The 16,872-nt window shown below is 50.2% G+C and overlaps 1 protein-coding gene across 1 annotated transcript; it reads right to left on the minus strand.

Moving 5' to 3' along the window:
• Positions 1-312: 312 nt before the first annotated feature.
• On the minus strand, positions 313-6,873 carry Znf792 (zinc finger protein 792). Its single transcript, XM_042667761.1, has 5 exons — positions 6,793-6,873; positions 5,747-5,876; positions 4,579-4,692; positions 1,606-2,999; positions 313-357 (listed from the first exon to the last, which is right to left on the minus strand). Exons 1-5 carry the CDS (start codon positions 6,871-6,873, stop codon positions 313-315), a joined length of 1,764 nt encoding a protein of 587 aa, XP_042523695.1.
• Between the last annotated feature and the right edge of the window lie 9,999 nt (positions 6,874-16,872).

The following is a 16,872-nucleotide window of genomic DNA, read 5'->3' on the forward strand; positions in this document are numbered from 1 at the left end:
GTGGTAGAGCACTAGCCTTGAGCTGAAGAACTCAGGGACAGTGCCCAGGCCAAGTTCAAGCCCCACGACCAACCAAAAAAATAAATAAACCATTCCAAAAAAAAAAAAAAAGCTGGAAGTAGCACTGTGGCTCAAGCAGTAGAGCACTAGCAAGGAGAAAAAGAATGCTAGGGACAGCACCAAGGCCTTGAATTTAAGCCCCAGGACTGAAACCAAAAAAAAAAAGAAGAGGTGGCTGTTTTACTCGGCATGCCGTACGAAAGAGGCAGTGAAGTCACGTGATTGGAAGGTGGATAAATCACAAGCAACTCATTAGCCCAATAATGTGCTTGAAAGAGGGAAAACCTTCTCTGCAATCTGCCAGCAGATCCCAGTCAGGTTTCAGGTCAGAGCAGGGTTATTTCCACAGATAAACCAGCCACAGGGGAGCGAGTTGCATAGCCTCAAGCAATCCATGATTTCCTTCAGGAGCTCACAAGGCAGGAAAGAGGTCTGCCTTTCCCAAATACCAGGGACGGGGCGACACTGCCCAGGCCTGTCAGCAGGCACAGCTGAATGGCTTCTGTCAACTGCAGTGACAAAACTCTAATAAAATCTATGGTCACTGAGTTGGGAATGTGGCTTAGTGGTAGAGTGTTTGCCTACTATGCATGAAGTCCTCGGTTCCATTCCTCAGTATCACATATACAGAAAAAGCTGGAAGTGGTGCTGTGGCTCAAGTGGTAGAGTGCTAGCCTTGAGCAAAAGCAGCTCAGGGATAGTGCCCAAGCCCCAGGACTGGCAGAAAAAAAACCAAACCCCTACTGGGCACTGGTGCTATACACCTGTCATCCTAGCTACTCAGGAGGCTGAGATCTGAGGATCACAGTTCAAAGCCAGCCCAGGCAGAAAAGTCTGTGAGACTCTTATCTCCAATGAGCCACCAGAAAACTGGAAGTGATGCTGTGGCTCAAAGTGGTAGAGTGCTAGCCTTGAGCTGAAGAGCTCAGAGACAGGATCCAGGCCCAGAGTTCAAGCCCCAAGACCAACAACAACAACAACATCAACAACAACAAAAAAAACAACAATGGTCAGAAGAGGCAAATTATAGCCAGGCGCTTGGTGGCTTACAGCTGTCATCCTAGCTACTCAGAGAAGGTGAGCTCTGAGAATCATGGCTCAAAGCAAGCCTAGGGCAGGGAAGTCCGTGAGACTCTTATCTCCAACAAACCACCAAAAAGCCAGAAGTGGCACTGTGGCTCAAGTGGTAAAGAGTGCTAGCCTTGTGCAAAAGAAAAAGCTCAGGGACAGTGCTCAGGTCCCAAGTTCAAGCCCCAGGAGAAAGAGAGAGAGAGAGAGACAGAGAGACAGACAGACAGACAGACAGACACACACATACACACACACACACAATGCATCTTAGGTTCTCAAAAGCTCCCGACATTTCTAACAGTCATTGGGCATTGTCCCACTGGGAATACTTGGAAGAGCAAGGTTCAACATCTGGCTGGCCATTTCCTTATCAAGGCCAGTCTCAGAGCTCCCCAGGGGTGGGGGTGGGGGTGGGGGTGGGGGTGGGGGTGGAGGCGGGGCTTGTGTTGAACTAGAAGGCAGCGCCCCCGCTGCCAATCTTTCTCTGGTGTGGATTTTCTGGTGCCGAATCATAGTAGGCAGCTGGCTGAAGGCCTTGCCGCACTCCTTGCAATGGTAAGGCTTGTCGGGCTTGTGGATTTTCTGGTGTTGCCGGAGGTTGGACATCTGCCTGAAGGTCTTCCCGCACTCCCCGCACCGGTACGGCCGCTCCTCGCTGTGCAGCCTCCGGTGATTGTGCAGGCTGGAGCTCTGGTTGAAGAACTTGCCGCACTCGTTGCACTGAAAGGGCTTTTCTCCGGTGTGAAGCCGCCGGTGGCTGTTGAGGCTGGAAGTCTGGCTGAAGAATTTCCCACACTCGCTGCACTCGTAGGGCCGCTCTCCGGTGTGCACACGGTGGTGTTTCATGAGATCCGAGCTCCGCGTGAACACCTTGCCACACTCACTGCACCCGAAAGTCCGGGTCCCCGTGTGGATTTTCTGGTGTTTCCTGAGGGCACCTCGCTGGCTGAAGAACATCCCGCATTCCCCGCATGCAAAAGGCAGCGGCGGCTGCTCACTGCTAGGAACTTGCTGGTGGGGAATGAGATCAAGATGGCTAAAGAACTCCCCGCGATCGGGGCACTCAGAAGGGGCTTCTCTGCTGTGGACTTTCTGAGGGTTCGTGAGGCTGGAGTTCCAGCTGAAAGATTTCCCATAGGTGCTCCATTCACTAGTGTTTTCACTGCTGGAAACCATGTCCAGATGAATGAGGCTGGAGGGCTGGGAGAAGGAGCTTCCGTACTGGCGGCCATCGGAAGGGGGCGCTCTACCGTCAATGTTCTGGGGTGGGAGACTGCTGGTGGCAGGGGGCAAGAATAGTCCAGACTTGATCCACTCCCATGGCCTTTCTTGGGTGTGGACTCTCATGTCCTGAATGGGGGTAGATTTGTCACTGAGAGTGTCCCCAAACTCACTGATCTGGTCATGCATCTGTATGGCGGGAGCTCGTGCTAGGCCCTCCTTGGCCCAGGGAGTGATCTGAGGTGCCAGAAAACCTGTGGTAGCCATGAAATCCGCCATGAAGTCCCCTCTGATCTTCCTGCATGCGAATGGCTTTTCTGATGGGGAACCTGTGTCTGGCTTCATGAGGAAGGCCCTGCTCTCCTCCCCTCTCACACATGTGGCTGGATTCGGCTGGGCACCCTGCCCTAGGGGAGGGCATGCATGGAGCTCCAATCCTGTGTTATTCACCCCAACCTTCATCGGCTTCTGATTGGGAAGTGTGGCCTGGTAATGGCCCAGGTGGAAAGTGTCTTTCAGGGTCAGGCCACACAGGTAGGCCTTTCGGATACACAGAGCCATCTTGGGACTCCTCTGCTGTGAGGCTCCTTCACCAGGAACGCTGTATCCAGAAAAATGCTGCCTACCCTCCGTGCCCTGGCAAAAATCTGCAAGCAGATGAAGGATGGTGAAGTTTACACAAACGTTAACGGAAAGACAAGAGCCCCATGACGCAGGCCTATGTGACCTCATGATCTACGAGAGGGCTCAGGCCTGCTCTGAACTAATGTGCCTGGCACCATGGCAAAACTAATGGGAGAAGTTGGGCACCAGTGGCTCATGCTTGTAATCCTGGCTACTCAAGAGGCTGAGAAGTCTGAGAATTGGGGTTCAAAGCCAGCTCGGGCATGAGAATCTATGCAATCCTTATCACCAATTTGGCATGGTAGCACATGCCAGTAAGCCCAGCACTTGGTAGAGAAGAATCACAAGTCTGAGACCAGATTGGGATACATTATAAGAGTCTGTCTCTGGCCGGGCACTGGTGGCTCACGCCTGTAATCCTAGCTACTCAGGAGGCTGAGATCTGAGGATCGAGGTTCAAAGCCAGCCCGGGCAGGAGAGACCGTGAGACTCCTATCTCCAATAAACTACCAGAAAACTGGAAGTGGCGCTGTAGCTCAAGTAGTAGAGCGCTCGCCTTGAGTTGAAGAACTGAGGGACAGCGTCCAGGCCCAGAGTTCAAGCCCCACGACCGACCAAAAAAAAAAAAAAAAGAGTCTGTCTCTTGGGGCTGGGAAGGTAGCTCAGTGGTAGAGTATTTGACTTATACACATGAGGCCCTGGGTTGGATTCCTCAGAACCATATAAGCAGAAGAAAAAAAAAAAGAGCCGGAAGTGGCGCTATGGCTCAAGTGGTAGAGTGTTAGCCTTGAGCTGAAGAGCTGAGGGACAGCGCCCAGGCCCAGAGTTCAGGCCCCAAGACCAACAACAACAAAAAAAAGAGTCAAGGGCTGGGAAGGTTGCTCAGTGGTAGAGCGCTTGCCTTGCATGTTTGAGGCCCTGGGTTCGATTCCTCGGCACCACATAAGCAAAAAGCCAGAAGTGGCGCTGTGTCTCAAGTGGTAGAGCACTAGCCTTGAGCTGAAGAGCTGAGGGACAGCACCCAGGCCCAGAGTTCAGGCTCAAGACTGGACCAAAAAAAAAGAAAGAGTCTGTCTCAAAAATGAACAAAGAAACAAAAACAACCATACATAGTTTTGTTTTGTTTTTTGGTCGGTTGTGGGGCCTGAACTCTGGGCCTGGGCGCTATCCCTCAGCTGTTCAGCTCCAGGCTAGCGCTCTACCACTTGAGCCACAGCGTCACCTCTGGCTTTTTCTGCTTATGTGGTGCCGAGGAATCGAACCCAGGGCTTCATGGATGCAAAGCAAGCACTCTACCACTGAGGCCCTTCCCAGCCCCATACATAGTTTTTCAAGGATGGGGAAGGAAAGGAAAAAATGAGGGACAGCCCTTAGCTGTGGCTCCAAACCATTATGAATTAGGGAAGATGCTGAATATAGGAGTGACGTCACTCATCAACCCCCAATCAGTGACATCATCGCCTCCCAGACTCCACTTAAAGATGTTATTTCCTTCTATACCCAACTTAGTGACATCACTTCCTCCCCATCCCTACTTTGTGATGTCACCAACTCCCAACCCTACTAGGTGACATCATCCCCCCCCCAATCCCCCTTACTTACCAGTACCACAAACCCCTCTAGCCATGGCTGAAGTCATTGCCCCTCTGTCAGGGATCCATGGCTTGTTCTCCATTTCCAAACGAGCAACTACATGAGATCGGAAAGCTGTAAGTCCTGAGAGAAAGATGGAGCCCGTCAGTCTCCAAGTCACCAGGCATAGGGAGATAACCCACAACATATCCAGAGGGAAAGTCAGTATTACAAAAGCCAAGATCTAGCCAGGTGCTGGTGGCTCACGACTGTCATTCCACCTACTCAGGAGGCTGAGATCTGGAGGATCATGTTTCAAAGCCAACCTAGGAAGGAACATCTGTGAGACTCTTATCTCCAACTAACCACCAGAAAACTGGAAGTTGTGCTTTGACTCAAGTGATAGGGGGCTAGCTTGAGCTGAAGAGCACAGAGACAGTGCCCAAGCCTAGAGTTCAAGGCTCATGACTGACAAAGAAAAAAAAAAAAAACCAGCCAAGGCAGGAAAGTCCATGAGACTCTTATCTCCATTGAACCAACAAAAAGCCAGAAGTAGGGCAGGGAATGTGGCTCAGTGGTAGAGTGCTTGCCTAGCATGCACGAAGCCCTGGGTTCAATTCCTCAGTACCACATACACATACAAAAAAAAAAAAAAAAAAAAAGCTGGAAGTGGCACTGTGGCTCAAGTGGTAGAGTGTTAGCCTTGAGCAAAAAGGAGCTCAGGGACAGTGCCTAACCCAGAATTTAAGCCCCAGGATTGGCACTCCCCCCCCCAAAAAAAAAGAAAAGGAAAGGAAAAGGAAAAAAAGGAAGATCCAGGAGTAGGGGGCATGGCAGGATCATCCCAACCGTCACAGCAGGGAGAAACCACAGCAGGTTCTAGAATGTCCAGCACAGAACGTGTCAGCAAGCAAAAAGGAATGGAATGGGAAACACTATCAGGGGACAGGCGGGAGAATTAAGGACTGGGATGGTCCCCCAAAGACAGAATGTAGTATTTTGGGCAACAAGCAGGAGGCTGGGCAGGGAGAGAAAGCACAGTGCACAGTGCCACCCTGAGACCTAGACCCAAACTAGGGAAAAAGCCAGGCAGGAGTAATATAATGGCTATGCAAAGGGCCAGAGATGTCCTTTGGGCCAACAGAAGGACAGGCAGCCATGAGCTCAGGGAATAGCGGGGTGGGCGTGCCAGGCTTACCCAGTGAAGCTAGGAGTGCAAAATTCTCCAACATCACGTCACAGTACAGGAGCTTCTGGGCTTCATCAAGCAGCTCCCATTCCTCTGGTGAAAAGTGCAGAATCACGTCCTCAAAGCTCACAAGGCCCAGCTGGGTGAGGACAGTAGATTTCCTGATGAGCCTCTGTCCAAGGGACCGCCCCCCCTTCCCTCAGTCTTCTCCCAGGTCCCCAAGAAGACACCAAGCCCTGTTCTTTCCTCATGTTCCAGGGGACCTCTATGTGAGTCCCCAGCAACAAGAAATAGGCAAGTGGCAGGGCGCCGGTGGCTCAGGCCTGTCATCCTAGCTATTCAGGAGGCTGAGATCTGAGGATGTGGTTTAAAGCTAGACAGGGCAGGAAAGTCCCTGGGACTCTTATCTCTTAAAAAAGCCACTCAGAAAATGCCACAAGGGGTGCTGTGGCTCAACTGTCAGAGCACTACTAGCCTTGAGGAAAAAAAAAAAAAGAGGCTCAGGGATGGCACCTAGGCCCTGAATTCAAGCCCCAGGACCAGCCCAAAACAAAAACCTAACCTTCCATGGCTCCCAGCGCCCTCATCAACAGTAGCTCCCGCTGGGCACGGGTGGCATGGCCATAATCCTAACTACTCAGGAAGCTGCGATCTGAGGATCAACGTTGGAAGCCATGTCCAGGGCAGGAAAAGCCCATGAGACTCTTAACCTCTAAGGATCCACCGAAAAAACCAGAAGTGCCAGCTGTGACCCAAGAAGCGGTAGAGCGCTAGCCCAGCGTCCAGGCCCCGAGTTCAAGGCCCACCCACAGCACCAACAAATGCACAACAGCAACAACAACAAAAACCAGGCCAGCTCCTCAGCCTGCCGTCCACGGGCTCTTCCTGATCCCAGCTGACTCGGGGGTCCCCACCGCCCCGCATTTCTGGGTTTGGAAAACCCCTTTCTCTCCCTCCTCCTTCGGAGTTTACAATGCAAAACTGTGCCTGAGGCTCCCCGGGACCCCAGCTAGAGGGTGGGCCGCAGACGGGCCACGAGGGTGACCCTGCAGTACCTGACTCCGTCCGTTCCCCGGGGCGCGAGCGCAGAGCGCCGCCCGCGCCGCCGACACCGGGCCAAGGCCGGGAGGATCCATCGGGCCCAGGCCGGGAAGATCCGGCGGGCTCGGCCACCGACCAGGCGGAGCACCGCCCCTCCGCAGAGGTGGGACCCCAACTTCGGGTCCCCCCCCTCCCCTACCACCACCACCCGCCAAGTCTCCACCGCTGGCCTGCGGTCCCAAGGCGTGCAAAATGTGCAAGCCCAGACCCAAGCCGCCTCAGCAACGCCCGGATCCCCGGTGTAAAGGCGCGGCGGAGGGTTCGAGCCTCAGCGCCCCCGCGGCGCGGACCCCGATTGGACGGCGGCAGTTACGGTCCCGCCCCCCTTGCAGTCAGCCGCCACGCTGTGCGCAGCCGCAGTTATTCCACCGGGCTAGTTCCTAGCGTGGCTCAGGCCCCGCCTCCTAGGATATTGTCCCGCCCTCGTCGTCGCTCAAGCCGCGCCCCTGACATTTCTCTTAAAGGAGCAGCTCCCAGGCTCTGGAAAGACCCTGTCCACCTTTTCCTTTTCCTGCCCTGATGGGCATTGGTGGTCCCTTTACCTGTCACTTAGATTCACATTGGAATCTGCGGTTAATATTTGATTTGAAGGGGCTGGGAAGGTGGCTCAGTGGTAGAGTGCTTGCCTCGCATGCCTGAGGCCTTGGGTTCGATTCCTCAGCAACACATAAGCAGAAAAAAGCTGGAAGTGGCGCTGTGGCTCAAGTGGTAGAGTGCTAGCCTTGAGCTGAAGAGCTGAGGGACAGCACTCAGGCCCAGAGTTCAGGCCCCACGACCGGACCCCCAAAAATAAATAAATAAATAAAAATAAAAAATAGGGCTGGGAAGGTGGCTCAGTGGTAGAGCGCTTGCCTTGCATGCATGAGGCCCTGGGTTCGATTCCTCAGCACCACATAAGTAAAAAGAAAAAAGCCGAAGTGATGTTGTGGCTCAAGTGGTAGAGCACTAGCCTTGAGCTGAAGAGCTGAGGGACAGCACTCAGGCCAGAGTTCAGGCCCCACGACCAGACCCAAAATAAATAAATAAATAGATTTGAAGAGAGGTTGGAGGGTTGTCAAACATTAATACCTTATAAGGGCTTCCCAAACCCAGTAACCATCTTGGGAATCACCAGGGAATTTTGTTTAAAGGGCAAGTTGGATGAGTGGGAAAGCAGGATACAAAAAGGACAGTAGGTAAACAGGAAATCAGAAAACATGCATTTTAATAATAATAATAATGAATCATTCTTGGTGCATTAATTGTGAAAAATGTGCCCTATTAATACAGGAATATGGGGCTGGGAAGGTGGCTCAGTGGTAGAGCGCTTGCCTTGCATGCCTGAGGCCTTGGGTTCCATTCCTCAGCACCACATAAGCAAAAAGAAAAAAGCTGGAAGTGGCACTGTGGCTCAAGTGGTAGAGCGCTAGCCTTGAGCTGAAGAGCTGAGGGACAGCGCCCAGGCCCAGAGTTCAGGCTCCCCTCCCCCCCCAAAAAAATACAGAAATATAGCCTGTCATCCTAACCACTCAAGAGACTGAGAATCTAAGGATCGCAGTCTGAACCCAACTTGGGCAGCAAAGTCTGTGAAACTCTTAGCTCCAATGAACCAGAGAAAAGCTGGAAGTGGAGCAGTGGCTCAAGTGGTAGAGCACCAGTCTTTTTTTTTTTTGGTCAGTTGTGGGGCTTGAACTCTGGGCTAGGGCGCTGTCCTTGCACTATTCAGCTCAAGGTGAGCGGTCTACCACTTGAGCCACAACGCCTCTTCCAGTTTTCTAATGGTTTATTGGAGATAAGAGTCTCACAGACGCCGGGCGCTGGTGGCTCATGCCTATAATCCTAGCTACTCAGGAGGCTGAGATCTGAGGATCGCGGTTCAAAGCCAGCCCGGGCAGGAGAGACTGTGAGACTCCTATTTCCAATAAACCACCAGAAAACCGGAAGTGGTGCTGTAGCTCAAGTGGTAGAGCGCTCGCCTTGAGCTGAAGAGCTGAGGGACAGCGCCCAGGCTCAGAGTTCAAGCCCCACGGCCGACCAAAAAAAAAAAAAAAAAAAAAGAGTCTCACAGACTTTCCTGTCTGAGCTGGCTTTGAACCTTGATCCTCAGATCTCAGCCTCCTGAGTAGCTAGGATTACAGGTGTGAGCCACCAGCACCCGGCAGAGCACCAGTCTTGAATGAAAAAAAACAAAAAACAAGCAATAGCTCAAGGCCCTGAGTTCAAGTTCAAGCCCCAGGACCAACACACAACACACAAACATCCACAATGGGCACTGGTGGCTCACACCTGTCATTCTAGCTACTCTGGAGGCTGAGATCTAAAGATCCTGGTTTGAAGCCAACCCAGGCAGGAGAGTCTGTGAGTCTCTTATCACCAACTAACTTCCCCAAACCAGAAGTGATGTTGTAGCTCAAAGTGGTAGAGCACTAGCCTTGAACAAAAGAGCTCAGAGATACTGCCTAGGTCCCAAGTTCAAGTCCCATGGCCAACCAAAACACAAACATCCATTTATTATCTTAGGAGTCAAGAGGTAGTGAGGTTTGGATGGGCTCTGCGTGAGTTTGTTGTTGTTGTTATGGTCAGTTTTGGGGCTTGAACTCAGGGCCTGGGAGCTAGCTTCTTTGTCCCTCAGCTTCTTTGTGCTCAAGGCTAGTGCTCTACCACTTGAACTACAGTACTACTTCAGGTTTCTGAGTGCTTATTAAAGATATGTCTCCCAGGGTCTTTCCTGCCAGGGCTGGTTTCAAACCACGATCCTCAGAGCTCAGCCTCCTGAGTAGCTAGGACTACAGTTGTGAGCTACCAGTGTCCAGCTCTGCTTGACTTATTAAAAACCCAAAGTTAAGCCAGTCTCCGGTTGCTCACGCCTGTAATCCTAGCAACTCAGGAGGCTGAGATCTCAGGATCGTGGTTCAAAGCCAGCCCAGGCAAGAAAGAGACTCTTATCTCCAATTAACCACCAGAAAACAAACAAACCAAAGTTAAGGTGTCAGCTGACTGGACTCTAGGGGACTCCACAAACTGTATCTTTGGGGGGGTTTTGTTTTCTCACTTTTTAAAAAAACTTTTTTGTTGTTGTTATCGGTCATGGGACTTGAACTCTGGGCCTGGCACTGTCCCTCAGCTCTTCAGCTCAAGGAGAGTACTCTACCGCTTGAGCCACAGCACCACTTCCGGTTTTCTAGTGGTTTATTGGAAATACGAGTCTCACATGGACTTTCCTGCCCAGGCTGGCTTTGAACCACGATCCTCAGATCTCAGCCTCCTGAGTAGCTAGGATTACAGGTGTGAGCCACTGGATCCCAGCTTAAACTATTTTTTTTTGTCTTTTTCTTTTTTGGTACTCGGGATCGAACCCAGGACGTTGCACTTGCTAGGCAAGCGCTTTGCCACTGAGCTACATCCCAGCCCTGTTTGTTTGTTTCTTGTGTCTCTCCTGGGGCTTGAGTTTAGCTTAGCTTAGCTTAGTTTAGCTTAGCTTGTGTGTGTGTGTGTGTGTGTGTGTGTGTGTGGTGTGTGTGTGTTGTCACTCTTGGGGTTTGACTTTAGGGCCTAGGCATTGTCTCTGAGTTCTTTTGCTCACAGCTGGTACTCTACCATTTTGAGGCACAGCACTACTTACTGTTTTCTGGTGGCTAATTAGAGATAACAGTCAAAGAGTCCAAAGTCCAGACTGGCTTTGAACTGTGTCTTGAGTAGCTAAGATTGCAGGTGCCTAGCTCTGCCTGAACTTTTTCACTCAAGGCTGGTGTTGTACTACTTGAGCCACAACCCCACTTCTGGCTTTTGCTGGTTCATTGGAGATAAGAGTCTCATGAATTTTTCTGCCTCGGCTGGCTATGAACCACAATTCACAGATCTCAGCCTTCTGAGTAGCTGGGATTACAGGCATGAGCTACCAATGCCTGGCATAGAGGGTATTTTTTTCCACAGGATTTTGACCAGGCACCGCTGGGAAAGTTCTGACCACGAGAGGGCGCAAGAGCCATAATCTGGGCCTGTGTCTCAGCCACTTTCTGCCAAGTTGCCATTCAGTTACCTGACATGGCCACAGATCCCAGAGCTTGTTAGAAATGCAGAGCCTCAGTCCCTCACACCGGACCACAGAATTAGTATCTGTGTTTTGCTAAGATTCCCAGGCATTTCTGCACACATGTCAAGGGCATTCAACTTCTGTGGTTCTGCCTGTAAACTTGGCTATGAGTTAGAATCACGGGAAGAGCTTTCTGATTTTATTGACCTGGGGTGCCACCTGACTGCCCAAAGTTCCTCTGGTAACCCCAATGGGTAGCCAAGGCTGAGGATGCCTGCAAACCTCCCTGAGTGCCTACTATAAGAACCTGTGGAGGTTGGGAAGGTGGCTCAGTGGTAGAGCGCTTGCCTTGCATGCCTGAGGCCCTGGGTTCGATTCCTCAGCACCACATAAGCAAAAAGAAAAAAGCCTGAAGTGGTCCTGTGGCTCAAGTGGTAGAGCGCTAGCCTTGAGCTGAAGAGCTGAGGGACAGTGCCCAGGCCCAGAGTTCAGGCCTCACAACCGGACCCAAAAAAAAAAAAAAAGAAGAAGAAGAAGAACCTGTGGCCAGGCGCCAGTGGCTCGCTCCTGTTATCCTAGCTACTCAGGAGGCTGTGACTGGAAGACTGAAGTTCAAAGCCAGCCTAGGCAGGAAGGTTCCTGTGAAATTTTTTTTTTTGGGGGGGGGTCTGGTCGTGGGGCCTGAACTCTGGGCCTGGGCGCTGTCCCTCAGCTCTTCAGCTCAAGGCTAGCGCTCTACCACTTGAGCCACAGCGCCACTTCCCGCTTTTTTCTTTTTGCTTATGTGGTGTTGAGGAATCGAACCCAGGGCCTCACACATGCAAGGCAAGCGCTCTACCACTGAGCCACCTTCCCAGCCCCTCCTGTGAAATTCTTATCTCCAATGAACCACCAGAAAGCTAGAAGTGGCACTGTAGCTCACAGTGGTAGAGTGCTAGCCTTGACTAGAAAAGCTCAGGGATAGAGCCCAGGCCTTAAGTTCAAGCCCCACAACTGACAAAAACAAACAAAAAAACTGTGTTCAAAGCCAGGTATCAGCCAGCAGCCCGTCTACATATAATCCTATAATCCCCAGCTATTTAGGAGGCTGAGATCTGAGGAGCATGGTTCAAAGCCAGCCTGGGGAAGGAAGAAATCTGTAGGATTATCTACAGTTAACCAGCAAAGTGTCAGGGATAGCACCCAAGCTGGAGTTCCAGCCCTAGTACTCTCTCTCTCTCTCTCTCTCTCTCTCTCTCTCTCTCTCTCTCTCACACACACACACACACACACACACACACACACACACACACCACATACACATAAAAGAAAGAAAAGAAATAGTCATACAGGGATTATATTATTGTTTCTAAGCCTTCCACTTCCTCAATAAACTGCAACATTTAGCACAAAAGAAAATAAAAAGAAGAAAAGAAGCCTTCTCCCTCTGGCCTTGCCTGCTTTCAAAAGAATTAAGGGTCTCTGGGGACAGAGCAAGGATATCTCTTTTTTTTTTTTTTGGAGGGGGGGTCCTGGATCTTGAACTCAGCCTGTGCTCTGGGCCTCAGCTCTTCAGCTCAAGGTGAGTGCTCTACCACTTGAGCCACAGCACCACTTCTGGTTTTCTGTAGGAAAGAGTCTCATGTACTTTCTTGCCAGGGCTGGCTTTGAACCATGATCCTCAGATCTCAGCCTCCTGAGTAGCTAGGATGACAGTGCCTGGCTTTTTTTGTTTTGTTTTGTTTTTTGTTAGTCGTGTGGCTTGAACTCAAGCCTAGTTGTTGTCTCTGAGCTCCTTGGCTCAAGACTAGTGCTCTACACTTTAACCACAGTGCCACTTTCAGTTTTTCAGTGGTTAATTGGAGATAAGAGTCTCACAGGGACTTTTCTGCCTGGGCTATTCAGCATCCTGAATAGCTAGGGTTACAGGCAAGAGTCACCAATTCCTGGCTAAGGATATCTTAAAGATAGAAATCTAGGGCTGGGAAGGTGGCTCAGTGGTAGAGCACGCTTGCCTTGCATGCATGAGGCCGTGGGTTCGATTCCCCAGCACCACATAAGCAAAAAGAAAAAAAGCCAGAAGTAGTGCTGTGGCTCAAGTGGTAGAGCGCTAGCCTTGAGCCGAAGAGCTAAGGGACAGCACCCAGGCCCAGAGTTCAGGCCCCACGACCGGACCCCCCCCCAAAAAAAAGATAGAAATCTAGCCAGGAAGGGACTGAGAAGGTGGCTCAGTGGTAGAGCGCTTGCCTTGCATGCATGAGGCCCTGGGTTCGATTCCTCAGCATCACATAAGCAGAAAAAAAAAGCCAGAAGTGGTGCTGTAGCTCAAGTGGTAGAGTGCTAGCCTTGAGCTGAAGAGCTAAGGGACAGCGCCCAGGCCCAGAGTTCAAGCCCCATGTCTGGACCAAAAAAAAAAAAAAAAGAAATCTAGCCAGGAAAAAAAAAATTCTTGGGAAAATGATTCCTCTGAAAACAAGAAGTATTTCCAAGGGAAAATATTTGAGGAAGGACATTTGTCTTCTCTTTCTTCTATTTTGTGCCGGCAGTGGGACTTGAACTCTTGGCCTCACACTCTTACTCAGCTTTTTCTCTCAAGGCCAGTGCTCTACCACTTGAGCCACAGCTCTACTTCTGGCTTTTCCTTTTTCTGGTTAATTGAAGATAGGAGACTCATGGGCTTGCCTACCCTGGATGACTTTGAACCACAATCCTCAAATCTTAGCTTCCTGCGTAGCTAGGATTATAAGCATTTGCCACTGGCACCCAGCTTTAAATTTTTTCTATGGTAAAGATATAGGTATAGCAATAGCAATGTTTTAGGGTGTGTGATGTGTATGTGTGTGTGTGTGTGTGTGTGTGTGTGTGTGTGTGTGTATGTGTGTGTGTGCTAGTATTTGACTTTAAACTCAGAGCCTCTCAGTCATCTTGTTGGTTTTCTCACAGTGGGTGATCTACCATGTGAGCCATGTCACCATCCCACTTTTTTGTTGGGTATTTTGGAGGTGGATCCTTACATACTTTCTTTAGCTGGATTACACGAGCCACCAGCACCCAGATTCCTTTTTTTTTTTTTTTTTTGCAAGTCCTGGGGCTTGAACTCAGGGCTTGGACACCGTCCCTGAACTGCTATTTCTCAAGGCTAGCACTCTACCACTTGAGCTACAGCACCACTCCTGGCCTTTTCTGTTTCTGTGGTACTGAAGAATCGAACCCAGGGCTTCGAGCATGCTAGGCAAGCACTTTACCGCTAAGCTACATTCCCAGCCCTTATCATTTCTCATGTACCAAAGACCCTCCTAAAGATCTGCCGCCCCTACATCTATCTGATGCTGGTGCTTGTTTCTTTTTGCGTGCTCTGTATCAAATGGCCAAGGATCTGTGTTTTTGTTGGGGGGTGGGATGGGAGGGTATAATATCCCGGATCCAAAAGAGACTTCCAGACACCCAGTTAAAGGAGCTAAGAACTTTATTACCACCACGCAGGGACCGCTTCCTACTACTGGGAAAGTAGAAGAAGAGCCTTGAGCTCGGGGTAGAATGCATTTTTAGAGGAGTAGGTTACATAGAGGTACATAGATGAGCAAGTTTGGCACATTTTCATTGACTATAGTTATATGATCTTTAAATTTACTTGTTCTTTATGGTAAATATCATATGTAGTAATTTAGGCTGCGCATAGTGGGACCACTCGGTGGTGGTCTTTAATTGGTGGGCGTAAGGCCCTGTTACTCAGGCAAGCAAGCTTACAGAAGCGAAACATAGCAACACGTAGCCTCCAGTCACAGGAGCATAGGTGAAACATAATCTTGTCTTGGTCAGCATGACCAGTATTATCAATGTGATTGACACTAGTAGAGAAATGATTCGTATTATAAGCTCCTGACTAATACAGCAACTCAGTGCAGCTGGTGATAAGCCTCAAGGTTCTCAGTAGCCTTCTGCAAAGCTGCCAGCTTGGTAAACTTGAGTGAAGGAGCGATGTTATTTTGCTTTTTAGCAAGGATGGAGAAGGGGCAAAGGCTGAGTACCCAGTCAGCCTTTGTCTGGGGTTTTCCTTTACCAAGAGGTTTTTGCCCTTTATCAATAATCTTGTTCTGTTTTGGTTGGTTTTTTTCCCCCCACATTTTTGTTCCCATGGATATTCTTTTCCCAGAGAAAAGGGGGTTCAGGGGAAAGAGTAAATTTCCAACAGCAGGAGGGACTGCGGCCAGACCACAGGAGGAACTTTCTGCCAGTGAATAGCAACTCAGATATAACAGGGGGAAGAAAGGAGATCTTTGATTCTGACAGAACACCTCCTAGGTTTACAATAAAGCTCCAGAGTCAGAGGATGGTGTCTGAGGGTGAGTTTTTTTTTTTTAATTTTTATTTTTTACCTGTTTTGGGCCTCTGCTGTCAAGAGCTTGAAGCAGGAAAGAAGCTTTCAAAGCAGCCCCGCCCCTGCCCCCCCCCCCCCCCCAGGCAGCTTCCTGTCCAGACAAGAGTGAGCTCCTATAGAACTGTCTCCCTGGCCCCACACCTCTAGGTCTAGCCAGTTTCTGGAAGTTTCCAGATGCCAGCCTGGGCATCCCACATTTCTGCTGGTTGTTCGGCAAGACCAGCCTGCTGTGGTGAGCTGGCAGAGTCTAAGGTGCAGCCACGGCATGGCACGAGTTCTTAGCTTCTTCTTGGACTCCAGCCTCTTACTGTGTTCAGAGCCCTTCCTCTAAAGCATAGTTATACTTTTTTTTTTCTTCTGCTGGTTCTATGGCTTGAACTCAGGGCCTGGGCATCTTCCCTGAGCTTCGTTTGCTCAAGGCTAGCTGCACACAGCTGCATGTTCCGCCTTTTCTGAGTAGTCTGTTGGAGATGAGAGTCTCCGGCCCAGATTGGCTTCAAACCATGATCCTCAGAGCTCAGCCTCTTGAGTAGCTAGAGTTGCAGAAGTGAGTCACCAGTGCCCGGCTTTGACTTTTTTTTTTTCTTTCAGATGGCCCCTAGTTATGCCAGAAGTGGAGAAAGCAAAGCCTGATACAGTAGATCATACGTGTAATCCCAGCTATGCAGGAGGTGGAGATAGGATCACAGTTCCAGGCAAAACAAAACGTAGCAAGATCCGACCTTAAAAGAAGAACCTGAGCCGGGCACAGATGGCTCATGCCTGCCAAGAACCTGGCTCTTTGGTCAAAGTCTTCCTCCTCTCCTCCTCCTCCTCCTCTTCTTCCTCCACCTCCTTCCCCTCCTTCCCCTCCACTCTACCAGTTGAGCCACAGCCCCACTTCTGACTTTCTTGCTGATTCGTTGGAGATAAGAGTCTGAAGGACTTTTCTGCTCAGGCTGGCTTTGAACCACCATCCTCAGGTCTCAGCCTCCAGACTATCTAGGCTGACAGATGCCGGGCTACAATTCGTAATGTTTCTCTACAAAACCTTCTGGGTGGGATTCTCTGCTGTGTCTTCAGTCACTGGGCCACAGGCCGAGCCTCGGGCAGGGAGGGCCCCATGGCTTGAGATGACCTGACAGACAAGGATCCAGTGAGTTGGACTGAGCTTTTGCAAACCACATCACCGTGCCAGCGCCCCCCTGAGGACACTGTGGAAACTTCAATGCAGCCTGAGCATTCCTTTATGGAAAATGCTAGAGAAAACAAATGTTTCAGGTTTCTGATTTGGGAGCAATGATGGAATATTTGTGGATATGTAATGAAATATTGGTTGTGGTCTGCTGATCAAATTCTCATTGCAACTTGACATGTCAACTTGACATGAGAGAGAGAGAGAGAGAGAGAGAGGAAGATAAGAAAATTTTATTATGCTGAGTACTGGTGGCTCACACTTGGAATCCTAGCTACTTGGGAGTCTGAGATCTAGAGAATCATGGTTCAAAGCCAACTGGGCAGGAAAGGCCATGAGACTCTTACCTCCAATGAACCAGCCAAAAGCTGGAAATGAAGCTGTGGCTCAAGTGGTATAGCGCCAGCTCTGAGTGAACAAGCTTAGGAACAGTGCCTGGGCTCTGAGTTCAAGCCTAGTTTGGACACACACACACACACACACACACAAAT

Source organism: Dipodomys spectabilis, unplaced genomic scaffold (assembly GCF_019054845.1).
Source record: "Dipodomys spectabilis isolate Male_0828 unplaced genomic scaffold, ASM1905484v1 ptg000422l, whole genome shotgun sequence".
Classification (NCBI taxonomy): domain Eukaryota; kingdom Metazoa; phylum Chordata; class Mammalia; order Rodentia; family Heteromyidae; genus Dipodomys; species Dipodomys spectabilis.